Genomic DNA, 25,952 nt, shown 5'->3' with positions numbered 1-25,952 from the left:
AATGAATTCAAGTATTTCTTTTAAGTTTCAGATATAAATGTATAGTGGAAATTCGATAAATTAATAAACGTGACAAACTAATATGAAACATAATTAAGAAATATAATGAGATAATATTTTTGAAAAAAATCCTAATTTAATATGTATAATCCATTAATCCTACTAAAATTATAAGTTAATAATGTTTATACATGCAATTTATGTAAGTACAAATAAAATATTATATTATTTACCTTATATTTTCAACATTTTTTCTTAACATTTCAAAATATTTTGGTAATATTTAGTATCTAAAACCTATCTCTTATGATATATACACTAAATAATATAACATAAATGAATTTATTTAAAATGTGAAATCAACTTCTTCACTTTTTACTTTACAGAAAGTATATTCTAAAATATAGATATCTAAAAAAAAACTTTTTGTAAATTAATAGCTTTATAAATTATAAAATACCATAGTCTTAGCATTTTTAATTTACTGTATATTGTTACAGTGGAGCAAATATTTGATTGGTCAAAAATATAATTATACATTTATTTGACTGAAACTTATTATAGGTCAACCTTATAATCTTCATTAATTGAGATTTACTTTTGTTGTTGTTGTTTTCGGAAAAAAGTTCACATCGTCTCGTGCTTCTCCCGAGTCCGGTTAAAGTGATATGAATCTTTTTTATAAAGTATTGAATATATTGGCAAAAAGAATATTGAATTTAATCTATGTATCTATATTATTATTTGAGAATTGATTTTGTTTATTTGTCATATTATTACTTTATTTATTTGTTATGTTCTTGTAATAATTTTAGTTGGTTATTTTGCTTATTGTCATATTTTAATAATTTTAGCCAAATCATTAGTTTAAATAATCTATATTATTATCTAAAACTTATTAAATAAATAAGAGTACTAGTTAGCATATAATTCTAAATATTATACTTGAACTAAAAATCAAGTTGGTTTACAATGAATTCTTATTTGTTTTAAGTTTCAGATATAAATGTATAGTGGAAATTTGATAAATTAATAAACGTGACAAATTAAATAAATTTCAACGGTTATAAATTTAGTTGGTTCAATATAAAACATAATTAATAAATATAATGAGATAATATTTTTGAAAAATCCTAATTTAATATGTACAATCCTATTAAAATTATAAGTTAATAATGTTTATACATGCAATTTATGTAAGTACAAATACAATATTATTTACCTTACATCTCAACATTTTTTTCTTAACATTTCAAAATATTTTGGTGATATTTAGTATCTAAAACCTATCTCTTATGAAATATACACTAAATAATATAACATAAATGAATTTATTTAAAATGTGAAATTAACTTCTTCACTTTTTACTTTACGGAAAGTATATTCTAAAATATAGATATCTAAAAAAAAACTTTTTGTAAATTAATAGCTTTATAAATTATAAAATACCATAGTCTTAACATTTTTAATTTACTGTGTATTGTTACAGTGGAGCAAATATTTGATTGGTCAAAAATATAATTATACATTTATTTGACTGAAACTTATTATAGGTCAACCTTATAATCTTCATTAATTGAGATTTACTTTTGTTGTTGTTTTCGGAAAAAAATCACATCGTCTCGTGCTTCTCCCGAGTCTAGTTCCGTCCGGGAAGGAAGTGATTAACAACAAGACACAACAGCTCGCGAGGAACCAACTCACACTCAGGTACTAAATTGTTCTGTTCTATGGTTCGTCTATCACGATTTGGTTTAATTCCTCTGTTTTCACTAGAGCACGATGAGGAAGCGTCATCCCAAGGCGGCTTCAGATTCGTCGTCAGAGCCATCATCTTCCACTCACCAAACCGATAACAACAACGATGTCCTCCTTGATAAGAAGGTGGTTGATGTTAGAAGATCGGGGAAAACATGGTTCTCAGTGTTGATCCTCATCATTTACTCCTCCTGGGCTGTTTACAACCACCAGCACGGGAACCTACCTCGTCCCTTAACCGCTAAACAAGCTGGCAAAAGGGGTTTCTCTGAGATTCAGGCTATGAAACACGTCGCGGCTTTGACTCAGTTCGGTCCCCATCCTGTTTCTTCTGATGCTCTTGTCCACGCCCTTGAGGTTAGTTAGGTTTGTCTTTGTTACCATTTTTGTTTTTCGTAATTTTTTTTTGTGTATTTAAAAGTCTTTTTAATCTTTTGCAGTATGTACTGGGAGAAGTTGAGAAAGTTAAAGAGACTGCTCACTTTGATGTTGATGTGAATGTTGATTTCTTTGAATCCAAATCCGGTGTGAACCGGCTTGTGGGTGGTCTTTTTAAAGGGAAGTCGCTTGTGTATTCAGATATAAGTCACATTGTAGTGAGAATCATGCCCAAGTATGAATCAGAAGCAGGAGAGAATGCTATCCTTGTCTCCTCTCACATTGATACTGTCTTTTCAACGTATGTATTGTGTCGCTTCATCTCCTATCAATTGAATTTTAGAATTATGTGTTTGTTTACTTGGTTTGTTAAAATGTATGAAGAGGTGGGGCTGGAGATTGTAGTTCATGTGTAGCCGTAATGCTGGAACTAGCTCGGTCTGTTTCACAGTCTGCTCATGGATTTAAGAACTCTGTTATCTTCTTGTTCAATACTGGAGAGGAAGAAGGTCTTAATGGCGCTCATAGCTTCATTACTCAGGTAAGTATGATCACTCACTGACCTGGTTCTTTTGACTTGGTGGAGTTGATGTGATTAGATCTCTTAATTCCTGAAACTATAAATAACTGATGCAGCATCCATGGAGTTCCACAGTACGTTTAGCTGTTGATTTAGAGGCCATGGGTGCGGGTGGGAAGTCCGCTATTTTTCAGGTATTATCTTATGACCACGCCTCTCATTCCACACCATTGTTTGTGCCTTCATCTTATTGGAAAAATCCTCCGGGTGTAGGCTGGTCCGAGTCCGTGGGCTATTGAAAACTTTGCCTTGGCCGCAAAATATCCATCTGGTCAGATCATGGGACAGGTATGCACTTTTCAACTCTTGTTTCTTGCCTTTCTTCACTGTTAAATATATATGCATCTATATGTCTTTGCTTTACTGTGACAGGATCTGTTTACTTCCGGAGTCATAAAATCTGCGACTGACTTTCAAGTATACAAGGAGGTTGCTGGTCTCTCAGGATTGGACTTTGCTTTTGCAGATAACACTGCTGTCTATCACACTAAGGTAATTAATTACCTTCTTCTTGTTTTGATCCTGGTGTAGATGTGTAATGTTTTATTTGCTTGCGTGGCAGAATGATAAGATAGAGCTCATAAAGCCAGGATCTCTCCAGCATCTTGGGGAAAACATGCTTGCTTTCCTCATCCGTGTTGGTTCATCTTCTGATCTCCCAAAGGATAAAACACTCCAGACATCGAGCTCGGACGCAGCTATCTATTTTGACATATTGGTGATTTCACAAATAACTAAGACATGTGCTTTCATAAGATTTTCCTTATACCGTGTCCTAATGTTTTTCCTTTTGTCAATCTTCAGGGGAAGTATATGGTTGTATACAGGCAAAACTTTGCGACAATGATGTATGTTTCAGTGATCATGCAATCGATGCTTATATGGGTTATGTCTTGCCTCATGGGTGGTTATCCGGCTCTTGTGTCGGTGATGCTGTCCTGTTTGAGTTTTATCCTCGCATGGATATTCTCAGTAGCTTTCTCTGTAGCTGTTGCTTTCATACTGCCCTGGATCTCCTCATCACCTGTGCCTTATGCTTCATACCCGTTGATGACAATTGGATTGTTTGTGTCGCCTGCGGTTTTGGGGTCAATAAGTGGTCAGCACCTGGCCTTTAGTTTCCTTCGGAAGAAACCATCAAACCGAAACTCTAACAATATGGAGCTCTCACCAAGACTGAGGGATAATTTGGCCAAGCTTGAGGCTGAGAGATGGCTGTTTAAAGCTGGTTTTATACAGTGGTTTGTTCTTCTGGTCTTTGGAACTTATTATAAACTTGGATCAACTTACCTCGCTCTGGTTTGGCTCGTTCCTCCTGCATTTTCATGTAAGCCTAATGGTGTTTCCCTTTGGATTTTCTTAAGTTAAACTTAATCAAACCTAATGGTTGGGCAGATGGATTGCTTGAGGCGACTTTAACTCCAATCAGATTCCCAAAGCCCCTCAAACTTGCAACTCTCGCTATCAGCTTGGCTGTACCAATTTTGGTTTCAGCTGGCGGTTTTATCCGGTTAGCTGGCACATTGATCGGCATGCTCATTCGATTTGACAGGTAAAAACTGATAGCCACTATACTGTTAGATGCTTGATCCATGAATGATCAGAGGGATGATAGATTAAGAGTCTTTTTGATCATTGTGTGCTTGAGAGATATTACGGAAAGACATACCTTAACTGCTTTTGATTTCCTTTGGTTATCGATTCACCTAAATTGGTTCTTCATGTTCTTCCTTCCTTTGAGGAATGAAGAGAGATCCACTTTATGTTAGTATCATAAACTGGCTAAGATTCTCTTGCCTAAACCTAGAGAAAGAAAGAAAATGTTCCCAATATGAATCCATGTGAAGGTAATTAATTTATAGTTCACAGCTGTGCAATCTTAGTTAGTAAATATGGTCGACTAATGAAAGAACTCTGGAACACGGTTGCTGTAATGATAAATATTGGTTCTGTGAGTCTGTTTCTTCTTAGCTTCAACAAACCTTATAATGTAGCTGGCTGTTTTTGGGTTTGTAGGAACCCAGGTGGAACTCCAGAATGGCTAGGCAATGTGGTGGTTGCTGTTGTTATTGCCACTTTTGTAAGTCTGACTATGGTATACCTCCTGGCCTATATTCACCTCTCAGGTAATGCTCCATCTCTAAACTTTGTTTTAGAAACTTATCACAATAATTAACAAGCTCTTACTTGGTTAAGCATTAACGACAAACTTATGGTCTCCAGGTTCAAAAAGGTCGATTGTCACTGCACTATGCATCATCACTGCCCTCTCTCTTGCTCTTGTAGCTTCTGGTTTTCTTCCTGCTTTCACTGAGGACACGGCGAGAGCCGTAAATGTAAGTAGTCCCATTGATTCCCTCGTTTCAGTAAAGTTGTTTAATTCTTTTAAACATGTATAGGTAGTACATGTTGTGGATACAAGCGGGGAAGAACAGGCGTCGTTCATTTCTCTATTCTCAAACACTCCTGGAAACCTGAACGTGGAAGCAGAGCAGATCAAGGAAGGGTTCAGATGTGGGAGAGATAACAAGGTAGATTTCGTCAGTTTCGAGACTAAGTACAGTTGTGTGAGCAAGAAGGACGCCGAGGTTGGATGGGACAAGAGCGATGTACCAGTTCTGCGTGTGGTAAACGAGGAGAAAGGGAGAGGAGACGACGAGAGAAGGATCATTGCGGTTTCGATGGAGACAGGAGGGTCATCGCGGTGGATTCTTGGGATTGACATGGAGGTAGTAGAAGATTTTACACTGCAAGTAGGCGAGGAGGAGGGGGATGAAGAGTTGATGATAGGACGTGGTGAGAAGAGCAGCGGCCAAGAAGGATGGCATCAGATTCAGTTCTCTGGTGGGAAGAAGGCGCCTACTAAGTTTGTTCTCAAACTTTACGAGAAGAAGGGTGATGAGAGGAAGAAGAAGATGCAGAGACCTGTGTTGAAACTGAGAACTGACTTTGATCGTATCACTCCACAAGTGCAAAGGGTTCTCGAAAGACTTCCAACATATTGCTCACAGTTTGGAAAATCCACGTCTCCTTTTACTCTTGCTTTTCTTGCTTCTCTTCCTTACACCAAATAACACACTCTTCATCACTTACCTGTTTCTACTTGGCAACACATACAATAATTGATTTCTTGTTGTTGGTGACATCAAAAAGCACGAGTTTTGAGTTCTTGAGAATAAAGTTGAAAGGGTAGAGAGAAGAGAGGAGAGTAAGCATGTACTTTAACAAAAAAAAGAAAGAGAGTATGCCTGTAAACAACTAAACTTTTTTTTAACAACTAAACAGACTAAACTTACTCAAGCTAATTTCACTAGACAATCAGTAAAAAGAGGACCTATAACGTTTTAAGATTTATATGGAAAACTAAAATGGTTATAACTTATAAAAATGAGAGAAGGGGATAAAAATTAGTCAGACATTTTGCTGGATTCCACAGCATTTCAATTTCTACTGAACTGAATAGCTACAATAGCTACATTGTGGCCAACCAAAAAGAACAAATATTTATTTCTCTAATGTTTTTAAATAAATAAATATTTTAAAATGAGAGTTTAGTCCGACACGTATTGTATTTGCCGTATTGGAAAAAACAACCACATAGACATAAAATTAAAATCTTTTTGACCCAAAAAAAAAAGAGAATAAAAATCTTTTTGAAATGTTGATGTATTATTTTGTTTTTTATATTTGAAAATTGAGACTCCGCTCCCAACAGACATCACTAGTCTCGAGTTGGTTTGTTTTTGAAATAGTCTCGAGTTGTTTGCTTCTCACTTTAACATCTCTTAGTTAACACATCTTCTTCTTTCTTCTTCCTCGTCAACCGATTTGATTTATTCAATCAATCTCAACCACAGAAATTCAGCGAGAGATTACACTTGTAATGGCGGACCAAACCACCGATTCAACCTCTCCTGCGGCTCTTGTCTCCACATCGTCTCCGGTAATATATATATCTCTCTCATTTGCTCTCTAATTTCTTTAGTTTTTTTTTTCGATTCAATGGACGCATGGTGGTCTGAGATTCAGAATTTGTCGGATTTGTTATTGGATAATTAAATAATTAAGTTATCTATGGTTTGGGATTTAACTGTGAAACATTTCGGACATAGATGTGATCCGTGTGATTTGTCTGCAACTTCGTTGATATTATTCTCCAATTTCTTTTTTCAATTTTTTCAACTTTTTATCACTGAGGATTTCAACAGTAGATTTAAATATAAAGTTCTATCTACAAATAAGAGTTACAGTCTCAGGTTCTGCTTCACATTGATTGATTCACTTGCAAAAGCAATTTTTAATTTGGTGCTTCTTGTCTATCCTTGTGTATCTCTTCAGATTTTTTTTTTTTTTTTTTTTTTTTTTGCATAATTATTCTAAATTAGAGAATTTTTCTTGGTAGTTTTGATGGATTTGTGGGTATGTTCTTTGCAATTGTGTCTTTGAGTTATCAACAAACTCGATTATACATACCAGGCGTGTTGAGTGTTGAATGTTTTTTGATCTTTTTGATTGTTTCTGATTCTGCTGCAGAAGAAAGAAAACACCAATCCTGTTGATTCCAAGCTCACTGTACGTACCTGTGTTTGCTTCCATCTTCTCCTTTTAGTAATGTCAAGCTCTTCCCCCAAGTCTGAGTTTTTTTTTTTAAATTCTTCTGTAGGAACTAAGCGAATCAAGGGCCGAGTTGCTTAACAGGATCCAAAATCTCAAGCAGGTTTTTTTATTTTATTTAGCACCATCTTCTCTCTCTCTCTCTCTCTCTCTCTATCTCATCTTCTTCAGACATCTCTTGTCTTTTTTCTGAACCAAGACAACCGTACATCTCTGAACAGGACTTGCAAAGTTGGAGAGGTAAGCTCGACACCCAAGTTCAAGTCTACCGTGAGGTCTCTACTTCCTTTTTCTCTATACATTTTAATGTTTCTGCTCGGAAAAATATATATATATAGACACTCTTATTTACTCGCTGCTGTAAAATGTAATAGGAGCTCTCTGGGCTGAAGAAGACTCTTAATCTTGAAGTTGAGCAGCTCCGTGAGGTATGTATTTATAGTTAGCCCCAGGCACATACATATCTTACCTACCGCTTGGTTTCTGTTTCATGATGCATGTTTTATGCGTTTGTTTCAGGAATTCAAAGATCTTAAAACCACCTTGAATCAGCAGCAAGACGATGTCTCTGCTAGCCTCAAAAGCTTAGGCGTGAGTACTCTTATTCTTTTCTCTTACGCTATCTTTTGTAGATAAAATGGTATATAATACAGACAGAAACCCAGCCTATTTAATATATCCTCCTCCATGATTCTCACCATTTTTGTTTCTCCCCTTGCAGCTGCAAGAGAACTCTAAAGATTCTGAAGGGCAAATAGATAAGAAAAGCGAGGTGAAAGAAGAAAAAGTGGAACCTCTGTTGATTGATGAGAATGGGAAAGAAGCAGAGCATTAGACCATGAAAATGTTTCTTTCTTTATCATTTCTTATGGCTACTACTACGTTGAGATTGTACCGTTACTCTTTTAAATATGCTAGTACTGCGGTTTAGTTACAATGCGAGACACAACCAACTTTAGTAATGATCTCAAAACCAAACGTCTCCTTTTGTCTTTGACATTAGCGAGAGTTATATAATTAGTCTCTCATACAACAGATATTCTTCAACAATTCCGTTAACCAATGAGAAACTATCTACGAGTGTAGTAGGCTCGATCACACTTGAGTCTACAAAAAGTTTCGTGAAATCCTTCTTGTGGTGAGCATTTAACAATGATCAAAGCTAACCGTGTATCTAATTTATAACCATTTATGGCTAACTTAATACGCAAACTACAATTATTAGAATTCTCCATAATTGAATATAAACCAACTATTTAATTTATTACGCGTTTTTGTTTGGTGTATTCTTTCATTTGTTATACGAGTTCGTCATAATTTGGAGCAAACATAAATTAGAGTTAGTTTTATGTAGAAATTGTGATTTGGAGTTTTGTGACCAAATTTTCGAGAAATGGGTTTGGAGTTTGGACCGCAAGACGAGCATAAAACAACTCATCACAGATTGCTACTGATAAAAATCGATAATGATAGATTGTTAGGGTACACACAAAGTTGTAATTGCTATACATTCGGACTATAGAGAATAAAATGTATAACCAAGCGGAGTATAGATCCATCAAGCACTGGTCTTTCTCAGTTATCTCAAAACCAACATAGAAAGCAAGTCAACATAAGTGCATAATAATGTAATGTACCCACATCCTCCATCAATCAATCTGATGAACTCAACAACATATTCATGCCTTTTGAAACTGAAATCTAAAAGTAATAACACTGCTCCTGAACAAACTTGAGAATGTTTCTGCAGATGCATACATAAGCAGGAAGATCATGTGACACTTAGTGTTCAAGTGGAACTAGGGGGTGTTTTGGGTTCATCGCCAGATTTGGAGGCAGCAGGAGGAGTGCCTTCAACTCCCATCTCGGCTCTTAGATCATTGATGCTTTGCTCCAGCTCATTGATTCTGCCTCCCATGTCATCGAGTGAACTAACCAATCAAAGTCAAGGAGATCACGTATTTTATGTAAAAGAGACAGATCGAAACCAGTGTCACAAACACACAAACTTGCTGAAAATCCAGTGATTCGAGTTCCCACAGGTTCCAAACTTTTAGCAATTCACGGATATATATAACGCATGGAGAACAATAAGTAATGTGTATATAAGAGCAGCTTAACATGATACCCTACCATAAAAACATGTGGTGCTACTATCTGTAGAATATAGACATTTAGAATCTCAAGATATACTTTAATCAGAGACAAAAGACAGACAACTATTTTCAAGGATCATCATTCCTGCTCTAAAAGGGAAACATTTTCAAATATGTTTTTAATGGAAGTAACATCCAAGCAAAACTATATAGAGTTGATGATAAAAAAAGGATATTCTTTGTGATGATGGAGTCGGACATTGTCTGGAACCTGGATTGCTGAAACCCACCACAAAAAGAAACCAAAATTCTAATCAGAATCTACCTATCAAACCTGTAATTTCAAATCTTAAATAGGACATAAAAGCTGAAAGATAAACCCAACCATCTGCTGCAGAAGATTTTGGACCTGCGTATAAGAATAGAAGGATTCAGACAGTGACGAAACTAAAGTGAAATTGTCTCAAAATTCTGAGTAATAAATAATAAAAAGTATATGGGAAACTTACAAAAGCAGTCATATCAGCAGTGCTCTGCTTAGTAGCATCCTCAGAATCATGCCCATCCTACAGAGAGAAAAAGCCTCTTAAGAATATAATAATCAATCTATTACATGCAAAGGAGGATCATGAATCTTTATGAACATGGAGAAACTGATGAAGGATGAGCATGAGCTAGTACCAACATTGCACGCAACAAGAAACTCAATACACAAAACATTCCTACTCAACTTATAATGGATCATCTCATCAGATCTTGAATTTTCATGTTACGTTTTATCCACAACAAACAGTTTCTATCGATGATCAATCCACCCCCAATCGAAAATATTGATAGTTAATCCCGAAATTCAATCGACAGATCTGAAGAACACGGGCCTAATGTTCGTGATCGGAAACATAAATGCGGTCAAAATCAAGCAACGCGTATCGTACGTACCATTTTTATGGTTTTTTTCTGTCTGCTCGGACGACGGTCGACGGAGAACTATGGAGGAGAAGAGAAGCGATGAGACGACGGAGATGAGCTATGTGTAACAATAAGAGACAATCCTTTTTTTTTTTAATTAACCTGCGGCATGTAAAATGTCTAGAATACCCTGTTACTTTAGTAGTATCGTTATCATTGGATTAAGTGGGATATCAGCTATGTTACATGGAAACGAATACGTGGAAACGGAAGCGTATGGAAACGCAGAAACGAGATTTTTAAAAAAATTGGAAATCAGATACGTGTTGGAAGCGTATCCATATATATATATATATATATAAATATATATACATATATAAGATTATTTTTTAAAATCTAAAACTAAAAATTATATAATTTAAATTTAAAATAAAGAATTTATTCATTTATAATAATTTTGAAATAACTTCATATTTAAACTGTGAAAATATACATAAATTAAATAAAATAAATAATATTATATTTTTTAATTCTTTATAATTAATTGACATAATATATTTGAATATATGATTTATCTTTAATAAAAACTTCAATGCATAAAGATAATTTATAGTATTAGTTTTAATATTTGTATATTTCTATTCTCTCTATTCAATACTATTAAAATTTGGATTATATATAAATTAAAAATTATAATTTTATATTCTTATTGATATAAGACATTGTATTTTTTAAAATGGAAGCGTGATTCCAAAACAGAATCGTAAGCTTCCCGATATCATATCATTTGTCATTCAAATTTCAAAACTTTTTTTTTTTTTCAAATTACAAATCCACCTTTAGACAATGAGACGACGGAGATGAGCGATGTGCAACAATAACAGACAATCCTCCTTTCTTTTTTCTTAATAACCTGCGGTATGTGAAATGTCTAGAATACCCCCTGTTACTTTAGTAGTGTCGTTATGATTATTGGATTAAGTGGGATATCAGTTGTGTCATTCAAATTTCAAATCTTTTTATTTTCTAACTAGATTTTTTAACCGCGCTACGCGCGGTAAGATATTATATGTATTTCTGAATTCTAAAAAATAATGTATAATATTATATTATATTATTTAAAGAATAGAAAATAAGACTACATAACATAAATATATATTTTTATATTTTTTTTGTGGAAATCATTATGTTGTTTGATTGTTGTACTTAATTCACATATTTGCATAGATATTTGTGATAGATGAATAACTATATTTTTATTATGAGTAAATAATATATATTTATTATATAATATAAGAAAAATGAAATTATTTACTTTTTAACAAACTTGTCTCATGTTGGGGACTCGGTTATAGACATATCATATTCGAATGAAACATTTTTACACTTATCAATTTTCTTAACGATCAAGAAACAAATCTGAATATTAAAACAATATCTCATACGATCTCTTTGTGGAATAACTGCTCTGAAGAAATTGAATTTATGCATCAAAAAGGACTGGAAATGGATGTGCATATGTGTTATCTAAGTCAGCTTTACAAAAAACTATTTATAGTTCATATATCATTTATGTCCATCCTATTTTTTTGTCCATCATTTCTTAAACATCTTGAAATAAGTAATGCTAATTAATAATAAACTTTTTGCTCACAAAATAAAAATCAAATTTGTCTAATTATCGCTTAATTTGTCTAACTGATATATGTATTTATCAATTCTAAAAAAATAATGTATAATATTGTATTATATTATTTAAAAAATATAAAATATGACTACATAACATAAATATATTTTTTAAATTTTCTTTGTGGAAATCATTATGTTGTTTGATTGTTGTACTTGATTCACATATTTGCATAGATATTTGTGATAAATAAATAACTATATTTTTATTATCAGTAAATAATATATATTGATTATATAATATAAGAAAAATAAAATTATTAAATTTTTAAACAAACTTGTCTCATGTTGGAGACTCGGTTATAGACATATCATATACGAAGGAGACATTTTTACAGTTATCAATCTTCTTAACATTGAAAAAACAAATCTACATATCAAAACAATATCTCATACGATCTATTTGTGGAATAACTACTCTGAAGAAATTGAATTTAGGCATCAAAAAGGACTGAAAATAGATATGCATATATGTTATCTAAGTCTGCTTCACAAAGTACTATTCATAGTTCATATATCATTAATGTTCATCCTATTTTTTTGTCCACCATTTCTTAAACATCTTGAAATAACCGTTGCTAATTAATAATAAACTTTTTGTTGGAAAAAAAAATCAAATTTGTCTAATTATCGCTTAAATATTTTATTAATATGGTCTAAGAAGCTTTTAAGTGATATCATAGTTTAATTTATTAGTTTTTTTTTGTTAATTTTTAGAGGTTTTTGTATTTAAGATTTTTTTCCATATTAAGCTTCTATTTCTTTCACAGAATTGATATATATATATATATATATATATATCATAAAAATTACCATCAAATCAGTTTTACTTATTTATTATTTTGTTTTAACGAAAATACACTTTTTAAATAATTTAATTTAAAATAAAATTATATATTAATTTGCTGTATTTTAACAATTTCATTGATTTAATTAATTTTCTTTGGTGGATAACTTAAAAAGTTTTCATATGAATCGGGGAAAGCAAGTTTGTGTTGTTATATTATATTTATTTTGTGTATATAGAATCTATATATAATGCTAGTGTAATAAAGAAAGAACATTATTTTTTTGTAACTTCAAAAAGATACATTATTACAATTTAAAATGAATCAAAATTTAATAAAATGGTAATTAAATATTTGTAAATCTAATTGTTTAGTTGGATTCTCATGAAAAAAAAATCAATTGGTTAAACAAATGTTTCAAAATTTGTTGTGGTATTGTTTTGTCTATAAATTATAAAATTTATCGAATTAATATATTTAATTATTGCATCCTTAAATAATATTTTATTAAGACATTAGAAAAATATGTTTTGAGTTGTTTTGTCAAATTGTACAAAAATCTATGCTTTTTCATATTTGTAACTTCAAAAAGACACATTATGATAATTTGAAATTAATCAAAATTGAATAAAATGGTAATTAAATATTTGTTAATCTAATTATTTTTTTTATCTTGTTTAGTTGGATTCTCATGAAAAAAAATCGATATGTTAAACAAATGTTTCAAAATTTGTTGTGTTATTGTTTTGTCTATAAATTACAAAATTTATTGAATTAATATATTTAATTATTGCACCTTTAAATAATATTTTATTAAGACATTAGAGAAGTATGTTATGAGTTGTTTTGTCAAAATTTTACAAAAATCTATGTTTTTTTATATTTGTCACGAAAATTTATATGTTAAACTTACTTTTACAAAATTCTTAACTTTGTCACGAAAACAAAAATCTATGCTTTTCCATATTTTCCAACGTTCTCACACTTTCTAAGAATATATTAGCTTAGTCACTTACGTATTTTTTTTTACAAAACAAAGTATCGGAGTCTTGAAAATTGAATTCATATTATTGTAAATGTACATAAGAGTTTGTGATTATATACTTAGTGGTTCTTGTATATGTGTCCAAGAAAGTTTCAATGGCTTAGTGGTAACTGTCCTATATATATATCATACTAACCCGGGTTCAATTCTCACCTTCGCATTGTTTTTTTTATTTTTTACGAAAAATAAATGAGATGACATGGCAATTTTGGGTTCTCTGATTGGTTGATTTTTTTATCCTATGTGGACACCCTCTCCATGGCTTATATCCCCTTTTAGTATAGTATAGATTTCAAATCTTTAGACCGAAAGTTTTGGCAATTTGGTTTAGTTCAAACCGATTCAAACCAAAGCTGTACCGAACATTCATTTTATATCGCCAATAGAAAGGGTCTTGTGTGGTCGGGCAATCAAATAGTATAAACAGAAAGCTCATATTAGATACGTATGTTGTTACAAATTCTACTACAACTTGAGAGCAATTTAAATATCTTTCCGGCCGTAGACACAAGTTATTACAGACGTCAACACATGAACCAATCCTAACACAGACAAGGAGCCTCTCATCCTCACCACCATCTTCCCTTCCTCTTGTTCCACCTTTCTACTTCCACGGTTTCCCATTGAAAACCCTGTGTGCAAATCACATGTATCGAGATAGATACCTAACCTTTTCGTAGCTTGGAATCCAAGCCTTCCTCTTCCTCTTCTTCTTCTCACACTTTCTTTTTCTTGTCTTTTCCCCTCGTCTTCTTGATTCTTCACGGGAAGCGTTTCTTCTTGCTCCAGACTTTCATGACTCTGTTCGTCCCAGAGGATCTCAGGGTACGATTCCAGCAAACGCCTTTTCTTCTCCTCCAAATCATCAGGTGACTGAGAAGCATGTCCTTGGTTAGAACCAAGAAGCAACACATTCCACAAGGAACAGAATAATGTGAAAGAGCGAAGCTGCGAGGAGTCAAAAGCGTCCGGCTTTTCTACAAGGGAACCGGATTTGCACCGGATCTTAACCGAACAACACAAGATCAGTAGGTTCAATCTCCAATCCGGACATGTAGACTCGCTCATGTTGTTCTCTGCCAAAACAATTCCAGGCATCTTTCTCCTCTCTACACAGCTCAATTCCGGAACTGCTTGTCTGATTGATTGATGCATAAGAGAAGATCTCTGAGCACTGTAGCTTGAAAAATCTGGGACATCAGAACCTGCATGAGTTAGAACCACGATAGCATTTCGCCATATTGATGAGCCTAAAGAACTGGTGATGGTTCTAAGTAAACGGACGTCTGGATTCTCGTCTAGACGGTCAATGTAGAGGACGACATCAACTGGGAACCTTCTCATGCTCTTCTTTATCGACACGAGGACATCCTGGTTATACCGTTCCTCGGTTGCAGAGGACATGAGACCTGGCGTGTCAAGTATTGTTATCAGGATCCCTCCAACGTTTCCAACAATGTATTCTGCAGACTTTGTGGTAACTCTAAATGCGCCCACAGCAGATTTAGTCTCCCCAAAGATGGAATTAATCGTTGCGCTTTTTCCCACACCGGTTTTCCCGATAACAAGGACGTTAATGGAGAAGTCTAGACCAAGTGGAAGCTCTTGTTCAGGCAGCTTTGTCTTTGTTCCGTCATACACATGATCATCATCAAGCTCTGAGGATGTGTGATGGTCTTCACCTACTAGGCTCTGCTGAGACTCAACTTCAGTAACAGCTGAATCTTCGTTGCAAAGATCAATTCCTTTTATAATCTTCTGGATTTTTTCTTTCAAGAGCTTCGTCTTCTCAATTCTTTCCTTCACTCTCCCACTTATCAGCTGTACAGAATTATCGGAGGATAATTCTTCAGGATGATTCTGAAAGGTGGATTCAGAGAGTTTCTCCTTTGTATCGCCTGTTCCTTCGTACTCGCCAAGCTCCAGACAAGTGTGATTGTGATTATGGATTAGCCCTGCCATCTGCTTCTCATTTTCCATCACATCATTAGCAGTTACATAAGATTTTTCAGGCATGCTTCTCTCAACATCCTTAACCGAAAGCATGCTGGTTTCTCCTGTGCCCACTGAGATTTGATTCAGTTCACTATCAGACAGAAAATTGACTTCCTTATCAATCTGCTCCCCATTTTCCACACTCTCATTGGCCAATTCAAAGGAACTTCTTAAACTTGATGCTCTATCTTCATCAGGAAGTGGTAACTTCCTATCAATATCCTCTGATTCTTGTGTTCCTTCATCCTCAGTCTCTTGGTCATCTTTTTGGATAAAAGAACCGCACCCATTTACATCAACATCTATTCCTCGAGAGACATCAAGGTTTCTCGTCGTTGCAGAATCCAGAGTTGGAGTCACTTGAGAACATTCAGAATTCATACCAATTTCAAGTTCGCCCTCACATTCCGCACCGCAAGCATTTTTAGTTAGTTCTTTTGCCTCGCCTACCATGAACTCAGTGTCTTCATCCTCTGGTTCTCTGCTTCCTAATCCAATAGTCTCTTCACCTTGAATCATCGATTCATCTGCTTCACAAGCACTACCATCATCAATTTTGTCATCGCTCTCCTTGCTGGCACTTTCTTGACCTACCCCTTGTTCAACAAGCTTGTTGACAGTTTCATCTAACCCTTTGTCCACATCTACAGCGTTTCCTTCACTTTCTACCACAAACTCACTGCAATCTCCTGGCGCAACACCTAGACCAGTAGTCTCAAAAGACACCGAAGCATCATCAGAAAGATTCACTTGCACCATCTCTTCCTCAGTGGAAACAAGTTCACCTGTTACAGAGTCTGAACCCTCTGATAGTTGAACTACACTGTCTTCTACTCCTTCTACATCACCTGGCTTCATCAACGCGTCAGATTCTTGAATGCTACCACCCCCATCCTCCTCGATGAGTTGCTTAGAACCTATACTCCCCTCATTTTGCACCATAAAATCATCAGAACCTCCTGATGGAACACTGAGACTCAAATCTTCAATATCCCCAAAGGATATCAAACCATCTTCTAACCGATCTGTTGTTACCTCCATCTCAACCGTTTCATCCTCCGTGGAAACGACATCAGTTAAAACAGAACCTGAGCACTCTGGCTCATCAACCATTCCCAAATCTCCAGACTGCAATGTCCTATCTTCGACTTCAGCTTCTTCATCACCACTACTACCCAAAACTTCATCATCATTCAAAGACAAACTGGCCCGGGGAATAACTACTTTAGCTTCACTAACTTCACTCTCACTCTCTTCCTCCAAAGGAGAGTAATTAACAGAAGCTTCCTCTTCAACAACATCATCTCCATTTTCTCCAACTGACTCTTCCCCTAGAACCCTAATCACATCCTCTAGCTCAGCCTCATCGTCTGCATCCCCAGAGACAGACTCAAAACCATCGTCTGTAACAGAACCATCATCATCATCATCATCATCCTCGTCGTCAATCGTGATTGGTGCACGGATTGGAACCGAGCCAGCAGACGAAAACGTGCCGGAGAGACTGCGGGTGAGAAGCAACGCGTCGGCCACAACCGCTCTCACCGCAGGAATCGCGATTCCTCGAGACTTGTCCGGGTTAACCGCTTCTGCCGCGATAATGGATATACCTCGAAGCTGCTTCTCCCGCTCCATATTTAGCATCTTTTTTTTATAGTTTTGGTATTACCAAAAGCATCTAATGAGAGAGAGAAGAAAACAAACGGTAATGGACAAATGAAGAGCAAATTAAAAGAGGCTTTTTGTGTGTTTTCTGTTTGTTTGATAAGATTTGTAGGGTTTTGTGTGGGTTTATCTGAAGCTTGTGGTGGCTGTGGTGTGGAAGAGGAGAGGGCCACATAGAGTTAAGAGTCTCCACACAACACAACGAGCGGCTCGAGACTAAATTAAGCTTTTTGAGGCCAATTAGAGGGAATGGGGTCACTTTTGAGTATTTCAAATTTGAAAAGGGAATATACGGAATATTCTGAAAGGTTTGGGGTTTATTTGTTATTTTATTCTTTCTGTTAGAAATAGTTTGGTAGCTGAATGTTTTGGCCTGGAAGAAGAATCTCTGGCTAACCATCTCCGCCGCAGCCATGACGGCTTTCTGATGCAACTACATCGACTATTCTTCCATCGTACTCCACCAGAAAGTGAGTCTCCTTAAAAATTCTTCTTCACTTGAAGCTAGGAAAAGAGTGGTAGTAAAGAATGAGGATGCAACACATTGAATCCTGGTGGAGGGATAGATATATGAGTAAGGAGACAGAAGCAGTATTATCTAACAAGGATTTGGTAGGACTTCATTCTCAGGCCAACATGGAGAAGTCAGGGAAGGATAAACCAATGAGAAGAGTCGAGGAGAGACAATCTGAAAAACAGAGTGAAATGTAGTGACTGAAGCTTCTCTATGTGCTCATATGCTGTATAATATTAGCATTGTTATTGCCGGTTTGTATAGATGCTAATTTGTTTTCTCTTAATAACGAAATGAGTTCTGGTGGTAAAATCGTGATTGTTGTGAAGAGGAAGTAAGCAGCTAACGCTGTATGCTGGACAATCTTTTCAAGAGTTGACAGAGTAACCAAATTGCTTTATAATGTGGAAATCTTTTGATAAACACATTTGAGAAATTTCATTCATCAAACGAAATTAATCCTGAAAATTTGCAAACTGTTAACACGAAACAATCCGACCATTTTGATTCGATTGTTTCGCGACAAAACGGTAAACCAAAACGCCGCTTCTTGCACCATTTCGAGGCTCATCAGAGTGTATAACGTCAACATCAAAGACCTTTCTAGCTTTCTTGAAGAAGACAGACTCTTTTTTCCACCTCCTCAGATGAGCCATCAGAAATATCAACCTCTTCCCCTCTAACCCCTTCGCCGCCGCCATTAAACGCAGCGTTTTCAGGAGAGGCTCGTAGAGATGATCGTGGTACACCACGTCAGACGCTACAACCAAGTCAACGTTCCGCCCAAAAACCTCCACGTCATCAGCCTCTCCCCAACGAAGCGGTGCCGCGTGGACTTGACCGCCGAATCTCGCCACAGTCTGAGCGTTCGCCTCTGCGTTGAAGCTGAGGTTGTCGAGGACGTGCGGGAGATCCGTCACCGTGACGTTAGCGGAAAGAGTGATCGCCGCGGCGATTCCAACGACGCCGGTTCCGGATCCGAGCTCGAGAATGTTCATCGGTGTAGTAGTAGTCGTAGAGCCGGCGGGTTTCAGCGAGGAGAGTGTTGCGGCGAGGGGGCTGTTGGTAGGGTCGAGGCGGTAGTTATCGAGAAGCGCGACGAAAGTAGAAGCGGCTGGCCAGAGCTGGAAGGAGAGACCCTGTGATGTTAGTTGACGAATCACGACCGTTGACTCGATGGAGCGGATAGTGTACTGCTGGAGCTCCGGTGCACCGTCGGACAGAGGAGAGAAACTCTCAGCGTTGGTTCCGTTCTCACCGATGAGGAGCATTTTGGCTTCGTCTACTTCGCTTTCCTCATCGTCGTCTCGTAGAGGAGGAGAAAGTGTTTCCATCGAAGATTTGCTTCGTATTTTGCGGCGCCCATGTATTTTTATCACTTCTCGTAATTGTTCCTTTAACCATTTAGGTCGTTTTTAGGTAAAGATACACGTGGAGGCTTCTTATTGGATAGTAACACATCTGTCCTGACCAAGAGAGACAGCGAAGTATCTAAAGGCAACAGAAGTTTTAAGTTGAAGTCAAAGAGTCCTCCTAAACAGATACAGTTAACATTGACGTCTCTAGATTCATTTCAAGTCTTGAAGAACAACAAGAGCTGCGTTTCTTCCTGGTGCGCCCATAACTCCGCCTCCAGGGTGAGCTCCGCTTCCGCACAAGTAGAGTCCTTTCAAAGGGCTTTTGTAGTTCGACCTGTGGCACAATTTCCAACCTTTTTTAAATCATGAATCGTAAGTACTGTTTTTGAGTTGTGAAAGTGTGTTGTAGGTTTACCATCCTTTCACCGGCCGCATCAAGAAGAGAGAGTCTAATCCCATGGCACCGTGAAAGATGTTTCCACCTACAGAACACATAGTGGTGATGTCAAAATATGGTTTGGATCATATCCATTTTAATAGGAAAATCTACCTGTTAGACCAATTTCCCTTTCGAGATCGGGAGGAGTCAGCATATCGTAGCTAATGACGGATGAGCTAAACCCAGGTGCATATTCATCAATCAATTTGAAACATCTTTGTGCAAATGCTTCCTGATTTCACACAATCAATCAAGCTGGTAAACATCCAAATTTGAGGAGTGATGAAAATGACGTTAGATAAGAGTGTATAAACTAACTCACTCGATACACAGGATCTTCCCAGGTTCCATCTGATGGCTTGTAAGGAGTGTATTGGATGAACAAGTTGATTACATGTTTCCCTATAACACAAAACCACATTCAGAGCTAAAATGCATTCTTATTACTAGACACACCAGAAAAAAGAGAATAAGTATTGTCTAGTGTGGATGGAATAGTCATTTCGATCACTGGTCTTCTTGATGGTAAGCCGTTTTCAGCATCATGACATGCTATGTGAACCTCGTCCATGCTGACAAAGCCAGAGATAAAACGAGACGTTGATGTTTTCATTTGTTCTTAGAGATACAAAAACTCAAAGATAAGAATTAGCATGAGGCATACGTCTCTGCACCAATGTGTATAGTGCCGAAATGCTCTGGTCCTGGTCCCGAATGATTAGTGTTACAGCATTGGAACTGTGGTAACTTGTCAACAGCCATGTTTATTTTGGTAGTTGCCTGTTCACAGCAAACAAATCAATCAATCACCAAAACAATTAGCTGGATTGAGCAATAATTAAACTATTTGGCTTAAGGAACTTAAATAAAATAAGTAAAAAATGCTTACTGAGCTGTAATCTGAGTTCTTTATAGCACTGACGAACTTTTCAGGAAGAACATTGGACGGAACCAGCTCCTGTTATCCGAAACAGACCTTAATGTAAACTTGCATAAACTGGAGTTTTTCAAGTAGACATGATATGACACAAAAAAATTTACCACAAAAGTTCTGTAAGGGGTTGCATTGGACAATATAACCGATGATTCCACCCGTGTACCATCAGCAAGCAAAACCTTATACCAGATAAAGTCAGATGTATTTGATTCAAGCTTTCACTTTATCCAGGAATCATTAAAAGACAAACTAACCCCTTTCACGCTGCTAGAATCCTCAGTCAATACTTCAGAAACCTGCGGAGTAAAACTGAGTGTACTAAGCGGTTCTGCTTTATGATAGGAGAGACGTTAGGAACAAGAGATGTTTCTTTTTTGGAAACTAGGAACAAGAGATGTTAGGAACAAGATAGTCCTCAAAATGATCCGGAAAACAAATACCTCTGCGTTTGTGAAAATTTGAGCGCCAGCTTCCTTTGCAGCATTGGCTATAGCCATGGAGACAGAGCCCATCCCACCTTCGACGTAACTGCATAAGATTTCTTATTAGCTACTCATCTGAGTTACACCTTACATCTTGTGCCCTTCATTCACCCTTCGCGAGAATGCATGTTTTATTATTATCAAGTAAAAAAGAGTTCTTCTATTGCTTACGCATTCAGACCTTTGTAAAACATACACCACTATTTCTACATTGCCAAATTCATTTAGAAGAAAATACAATATGATATTTCGAATACTTACGACCAAATGCCATGCTCTCCATCTGATTCTCCCATCACATGATGTAGCAAGACATATCCACTTCCAGGAGTGTGAACACTGGCCTGTCAATCAATGTTCAGAGCACTACATTAACTCCCCAATATAAACGTAAAGAAGCATCTCTCTCACCTTTCCCTCGTTCCATTAGATTAAAAATAATAAATCACAAAACGACTCCATTTCAAGAAAACCTTGAAACCTCAAAGCTCAAGATCTAAATTAGGAAAGCCAATTACCGTAGACCCAATCACAGCATCGGTTGCAAGAGTCGCCTTCAGGACATCAGACTGCAAGCATCAGACCAACAAAAAACCGACTAACATCAGAAATTACCATTACTAATAGCTAGTCGTAGGACCACGACATGCTATGGTCAGAAACCCACCTCAAACCAGTTGTTCAATACTTTTGAAGCTGGGGCCAACAGAAGATCCATGAAGTCCCTTCACAACATAAAAACACAAGTGCATCAAAGAGGAGACATTTAATCAACAATGGATGCTTTCAACAAAGCACATAAAGAGATAAAAGAAATCATACACCATATCCTTTTGCCCCAAAGAAGCTGCTTGCCGAAGACACCGAGCCCAGAAAGCAGATTTGTGCAACTTATTGCTCAGCTTATCATTAAAAGAAGAGTCACCTTGCAGAGACTCTGGAGGAGCTGCATCCAAGAGAGTATCCATGAATCTACCAAACCTCTCTAGCTGCTTCTCGTATCTGCAAATCCAAATAAAAAAAAGTTCTAGTGAAATTAAATTATCCTATTTACGCCCAAAACAAGATCACCTTGGGTAAGCTTCAGCATCACTTCTCGAGAACTTGGAAATCTCAGAGTGATTAAGCGCCTGATCTGGGCCTAGAAGAAGATAACGCCCATCCAAACAAGGCGTAAACGACGCAGGACTCCTCTTCAGAAGCTTCAGCCCGTGTCTGCCTAACTCCAAATCACTGAATCCATCACAATCCATGATCAGAGAGAACGCGCCAATTAGCTAGAAATCGAAAGAAGTTTTTCAAGAGTTTGAAAAACCTGATGATGCATGGACGGATTAGCCCCTGGACGTAACTGCAACGCGAGAATTTGAAGCCGGGGACGATCTCCTCCGTCACTGCCGCCCCGCCGATGACGTGGCGTCGCTCGAGAACTGCGACGGAGAGACCGCCGCGCGCTAGGTAAGCTGCAGCTACCAAACCGTTGTGGCCGCCGCCGATCACTAACGCGTCCCATTTCTTCTTAGTCAATTGACCAGGCGTCGTGCTAAAGCTCCGGCGCCACATTGTCTACTCTTCACTCCACGTTTCGACTCGGAAGTCTGTCACTCACTCTTGAGTTGGAGATTCATTTATTTTCGCCCCCGATAGTTTTAATATTTTACAATAAGGGTCAATTAGTTGTACGACTTCAAAACAGCCACAGGTTTGTTTTGTAAATTCACATAACAGTCCCAATTGTTAGCACGTATTTGTTTTAACCCCAAATAGTTTTCGTAAATTGTAATTATAGTCCTAATATTTTGGATGACTTTACAAAGTAGGTTTAGATTGGGATTAGTTGGTTCAAGACTGCAGATATATTGATGAAATTAGGACAGTGAAACTTGAAGATTTGTCTGAAGCCATTGCATATTTGGATGATAGTCTCCCCTTAATCATGGAATTGAGATGGCAAATCAAGTAGGAATGAAAAATGGAAAGATCATTAGAGAATATTATGCCTCCGGTCACATTTTAGCTTATTTATTACATGTTGTGACATTTTTTATTCCAATGATATTTTTCCTTAAACTACCGTTGAGTCTTAGCTAAGGGTCTGACTGGTGACCATTCGGGAAACAAAATGAACGAATAAAAAAGGAATGTTCGGGAATAAAATAACAGGAATAAAAAGGAATGGTTGTTTCTTATCAATTTTATCAAAGAATAATTTTGTTCTTCAATTCTCTACAAAAAAAGGAATGATAGGGAATGCGATGGAATTATTATTCCTTGTGAATGGTGTTTTTTTTTGGGAACGTTATGGAATGTATTATTCCTAATCCTCGCCGTTCCATGGTCACTATTTATACCTTAAATATAAGTTGCATTCTTGCCAGATCTTGACAAAACACATATTTGCTTCAACTTTAAGATCGTTGGATCAGTTGTTGATCATTGACATCCACGACCCAGATTAATTGCCACTATTCGCTGGGATTATATGATTATATCTAAAGTTGGGTTAGTTTTTTAACCCTAATCATAAATAAAAAAGATATAATATAAGAGCATCCGCAATGGAGTTTCTTGCCAATTTTTTAGCTCCAAAACCTAGGTAAAAAATAGTAAAAAACTTGATGTTAAGGATTGGCCTCTTCAAATCATTCTCTAAGGATCAATTCGTTTGGAACATTGTAACTGTTCGCGGATCCTGCTGTTAAGTGGCGGCTTACCATTGGTCATTTTTTTTCAGCTGAAAAAAAAAATAATAATAAAAAATAAAAATAAAATTCTAAGGGTTTTTTACCCAGTATCACGGTTGCGGATAGTCTAAGTACCTAACCTCCTATGTTTTTCTATGTAGGGATTCTATGACGGACCATTATCGCTGGTGAATAGAAGACCTTCGGCGATTATCAATGGATCTTTGTGATTGTCAAAGAATATATGTCGAGGATTGTAAATGTTCGTCATGGTAACCCTTTGCCTGAATTACGTTACAATGTCCTTAAAGAGTTTTTTGACAACACGAATTCTACATAGACTGCTGATTTGAGTTACTAGCCACCGAACATAAAGCACACATTCCCATCCCTTAGATTTGCTTCATTAATTTAAAAATCAAAAGTTAAGATTAAAGCAAATTTTCCTAAGTTTTTGGAGCCCCCCACATCAACTACACCATCCCTTTCATTGTATACCCCATTCCAAATCATTTTGTTTACATTTTAACTAAATGCTAGTGATATTTAAAGGACAACTTTGTTTAGAGTCTAGACTTTTTAAAAGTAAGCATCAAAGTGTCATTTCTTTCAAAAATGTTACTTCTTGTTATTGGGGGTCACATAAATACCCTTTAACTTTATCAACTCTTACTTTTTCTTGGTGGGCAGATGACCTTCGTATCATACATTCAAACGACATTAAGAAGTTAGTCTTAGTATACAAGGATTATAAACACTTTAGTGTAAATTTAATAATTTTACCTTACAAGTTAGGAATATAAACTTATACGTAGATTTGGACATTTGGGTTTTTGGACCAGATTAATGTTGATTCTTATTAAGTTACTTTTATATCGGTTTCGGTTTTAGGTCGGCTCTATTTAGTTCTTGACTGGCTCAGTTCTAAATGTTTGACACATAAATATCCAAACACATTTATGTATCACTCAGTTTGAAAATGTCACACATTTTTTAATTAAAATCTAGCAAATCTATTTAAAAATGTGTAAAATAAACCAAAAACTAGAGTTTAACCCGCACAAACATGCATATATTTTTCATTTTATAAATATATAACTTTGATATTATCATAGAAGTTTTATATATGATTTATATTTAGTGTTATATATTGTAAATCTATATAATCTTATTGTTTAAGTTTCTTATCATCATTATTGATATATAGTGATTTGTTTTTTTTTGTCAAGTAGTGACTTTTTATGCATTTCAATTTTTTATTGATTGTTATCACTTATTAATATATTTTTGAGTTCGTTACATAAATTATAATCTGAAATAATCAAATAAATAATCTCCTTTAATATAGTTTTTTAATTTTTTACAATTTGCATACGATACATTTTAAAATTTATTTAGTTATAAAGTAGAAGGATATTTGTTTATGATACTTTATATTTCCATATTATGTTTAAATATATAATACTGTAACATCTACCACTTAAGTATTTTAGGAGGTTTTATAAGTAACTACATTGTTATGTTTAAATAATATAACTCTATTATTTTGATAAATTGTATGCATAGTAGTATCTGATATTTTTGGATGTTATGGTTTTAAATTTTGGATGATAGTAATATAGTAGTAATATTATAGTACTTTTGATTTTTACAACATAATTTCTTTTGTGTTACATTTCAAATATTGTATTACATTTGATTTCAAGAATTGTATTTTAGCATCTATGATTTTATCTTTTTATAAATTTTAGAATATTATCATTTTGAATTTGTAATTTGGTGTTTTTAAATTTGGTGTTTTTGGAAGGCTTTTTTCTCTCTCCTAAGAGCGAAATAAAGGGCGATTTGGGCGTTTAGGGTTTTCGGTTCTCTCCGCCGTTAGTTGGCCTTTCGCCGGCTAGCGAGAAGTCATTCCCCGCCGTTTGTCTCTCATGACGATTCCGGTCTCCGCTCCTTCGTTGAGCCCTCCTATTGACCCAGGAGGGGCCTCTTCTGCGAGAATCTCAAATCGCGACACTCAGCTC

At 35.8% G+C, this 25,952-nt stretch overlaps 6 protein-coding genes across 6 annotated transcripts; 2 read left to right on the top strand and 4 right to left on the bottom strand.

Annotated features, from left to right (window-relative positions):
* The first annotated feature begins 1,550 nt into the window (after positions 1-1,550).
* On the top strand, positions 1,551-5,884 carry LOC106446822 (endoplasmic reticulum metallopeptidase 1). The gene is made up of 13 exons (XM_013888634.3): positions 1,551-1,710; positions 1,777-2,115; positions 2,199-2,437; positions 2,521-2,677; positions 2,773-2,850; positions 2,930-3,004; positions 3,089-3,208; positions 3,279-3,434; positions 3,521-4,043; positions 4,112-4,268; positions 4,733-4,842; positions 4,940-5,052; positions 5,116-5,884. The coding sequence occupies exons 2-13, from the start codon at positions 1,783-1,785 to the stop codon at positions 5,788-5,790; spliced, it is 2,736 nt and encodes a 911-aa protein (XP_013744088.1). The 5' UTR covers positions 1,551-1,710; positions 1,777-1,782; the 3' UTR covers positions 5,791-5,884.
* A 474-nt stretch (positions 5,885-6,358) lies between these two features.
* On the top strand, positions 6,359-8,267 carry LOC106376264 (myosin-3). The gene is made up of 7 exons (XM_013816334.3): positions 6,359-6,659; positions 7,250-7,288; positions 7,380-7,433; positions 7,552-7,605; positions 7,705-7,758; positions 7,850-7,921; positions 8,052-8,267. The coding sequence occupies exons 1-7, from the start codon at positions 6,600-6,602 to the stop codon at positions 8,163-8,165; spliced, it is 447 nt and encodes a 148-aa protein (XP_013671788.1). The 5' UTR covers positions 6,359-6,599; the 3' UTR covers positions 8,166-8,267.
* A 582-nt stretch (positions 8,268-8,849) lies between these two features.
* Positions 8,850-10,520, bottom strand: LOC106446809 (heat shock factor-binding protein). Its single transcript, XM_022718517.2, has 5 exons — positions 10,366-10,520; positions 9,936-9,992; positions 9,812-9,835; positions 9,663-9,705; positions 8,850-9,256 (listed from the first exon to the last, which is right to left on the bottom strand). The coding sequence occupies exons 1-5, from the start codon at positions 10,366-10,368 to the stop codon at positions 9,120-9,122; spliced, it is 264 nt and encodes an 87-aa protein (XP_022574238.2). The 5' UTR covers positions 10,369-10,520; the 3' UTR covers positions 8,850-9,119.
* Positions 10,521-14,269: 3,749 nt separating this feature from the next.
* On the bottom strand, positions 14,270-17,712 carry LOC106446784 (translocase of chloroplast 159, chloroplastic). Its single transcript, XM_013888577.3, has one exon. It carries the CDS (start codon positions 17,491-17,493, stop codon positions 14,338-14,340), a length of 3,156 nt encoding a protein of 1,051 aa, XP_013744031.3. The 5' UTR covers positions 17,494-17,712; the 3' UTR covers positions 14,270-14,337.
* A 691-nt stretch (positions 17,713-18,403) lies between these two features.
* On the bottom strand, positions 18,404-19,362 carry LOC106446794 (protein N-lysine methyltransferase METTL21A). Its single transcript, XM_013888589.2, has one exon. The coding sequence runs from the start codon at positions 19,360-19,362 to the stop codon at positions 18,508-18,510; it is 855 nt and encodes a 284-aa protein (XP_013744043.2). The 3' UTR covers positions 18,404-18,507.
* A 78-nt stretch (positions 19,363-19,440) lies between these two features.
* Positions 19,441-22,874, bottom strand: LOC106446804 (pyridine nucleotide-disulfide oxidoreductase domain-containing protein 2). Its single transcript, XM_048771801.1, has 15 exons — positions 22,560-22,874; positions 22,316-22,477; positions 22,067-22,246; positions 21,912-21,969; positions 21,763-21,813; positions 21,506-21,588; positions 21,203-21,290; positions 21,017-21,058; positions 20,867-20,941; positions 20,715-20,783; positions 20,490-20,605; positions 20,148-20,397; positions 19,937-20,057; positions 19,802-19,868; positions 19,441-19,720 (listed from the first exon to the last, which is right to left on the bottom strand). The coding sequence occupies exons 1-12, from the start codon at positions 22,805-22,807 to the stop codon at positions 20,253-20,255; spliced, it is 1,317 nt and encodes a 438-aa protein (XP_048627758.1). The 5' UTR covers positions 22,808-22,874; the 3' UTR covers positions 19,441-19,720; positions 19,802-19,868; positions 19,937-20,057; positions 20,148-20,252.
* Positions 22,875-25,952: the final 3,078 nt, after the last annotated feature.

The sequence above is a fragment of the Brassica napus genome, chromosome A1 (assembly GCF_020379485.1).
Source record: "Brassica napus cultivar Da-Ae chromosome A1, Da-Ae, whole genome shotgun sequence".
In the NCBI taxonomy this organism is placed as follows: Eukaryota; Viridiplantae; Streptophyta; class Magnoliopsida; order Brassicales; family Brassicaceae; genus Brassica; species Brassica napus.
The sequence above is the reverse complement of the archived record's forward strand: the minus strand, read 5'-3'. Positions and strand labels throughout refer to the sequence as shown.

Bases quoted from the DNA above. Each gene is read 5' to 3' on its own strand.
- LOC106446822 (XM_013888634.3), top strand. From the start codon at position 1,783: ATGAGGAAGCGTCATCCCAAGGCGGCTTCAGATTCGTCGTCAGAGCCA. The intron at 2,116-2,198 runs GTTAGTTAGGTT...AATCTTTTGCAG, and splicing joins CTCTTGTCCACGCCCTTGAG to TATGTACTGGGAGAAGTTGA. The intron at 2,851-2,929 runs GTATTATCTTAT...CTCCGGGTGTAG, and splicing joins GGAAGTCCGCTATTTTTCAG to GCTGGTCCGAGTCCGTGGGC.
- LOC106376264 (XM_013816334.3), top strand. From the start codon at position 6,600: ATGGCGGACCAAACCACCGATTCAACCTCTCCTGCGGCTCTTGTCTCC. The intron at 7,606-7,704 runs GTCTCTACTTCC...AAAATGTAATAG, and splicing joins AAGTTCAAGTCTACCGTGAG to GAGCTCTCTGGGCTGAAGAA. The intron at 7,922-8,051 runs GTGAGTACTCTT...CTCCCCTTGCAG, and splicing joins CTAGCCTCAAAAGCTTAGGC to CTGCAAGAGAACTCTAAAGA.
- LOC106446809 (XM_022718517.2), bottom strand. The intron at 9,706-9,811 runs GTTGGGTTTATC...GGTGGGTTTCAG, and splicing joins AAAATCTTCTGCAGCAGATG to CAATCCAGGTTCCAGACAAT. The intron at 9,257-9,662 runs ATATCCTTTTTT...TGGTTAGTTCAC, and splicing joins CGACTCCATCATCACAAAGA to TCGATGACATGGGAGGCAGA.
- LOC106446784 (XM_013888577.3), bottom strand. From the start codon at position 17,493: ATGCTAAATATGGAGCGGGAGAAGCAGCTTCGAGGTATATCCATTATC.
- LOC106446794 (XM_013888589.2), bottom strand. From the start codon at position 19,362: ATGGAAACACTTTCTCCTCCTCTACGAGACGACGATGAGGAAAGCGAA.
- LOC106446804 (XM_048771801.1), bottom strand. From the start codon at position 22,807: ATGTGGCGCCGGAGCTTTAGCACGACGCCTGGTCAATTGACTAAGAAG. The intron at 21,814-21,911 runs GTGGGTTTCTGA...TGATGCTTGCAG, and splicing joins TATTGAACAACTGGTTTGAG to TCTGATGTCCTGAAGGCGAC. The intron at 20,942-21,016 runs GTTAGTTTGTCT...ATCTGGTATAAG, and splicing joins ATTCTAGCAGCGTGAAAGGG to GTTTTGCTTGCTGATGGTAC.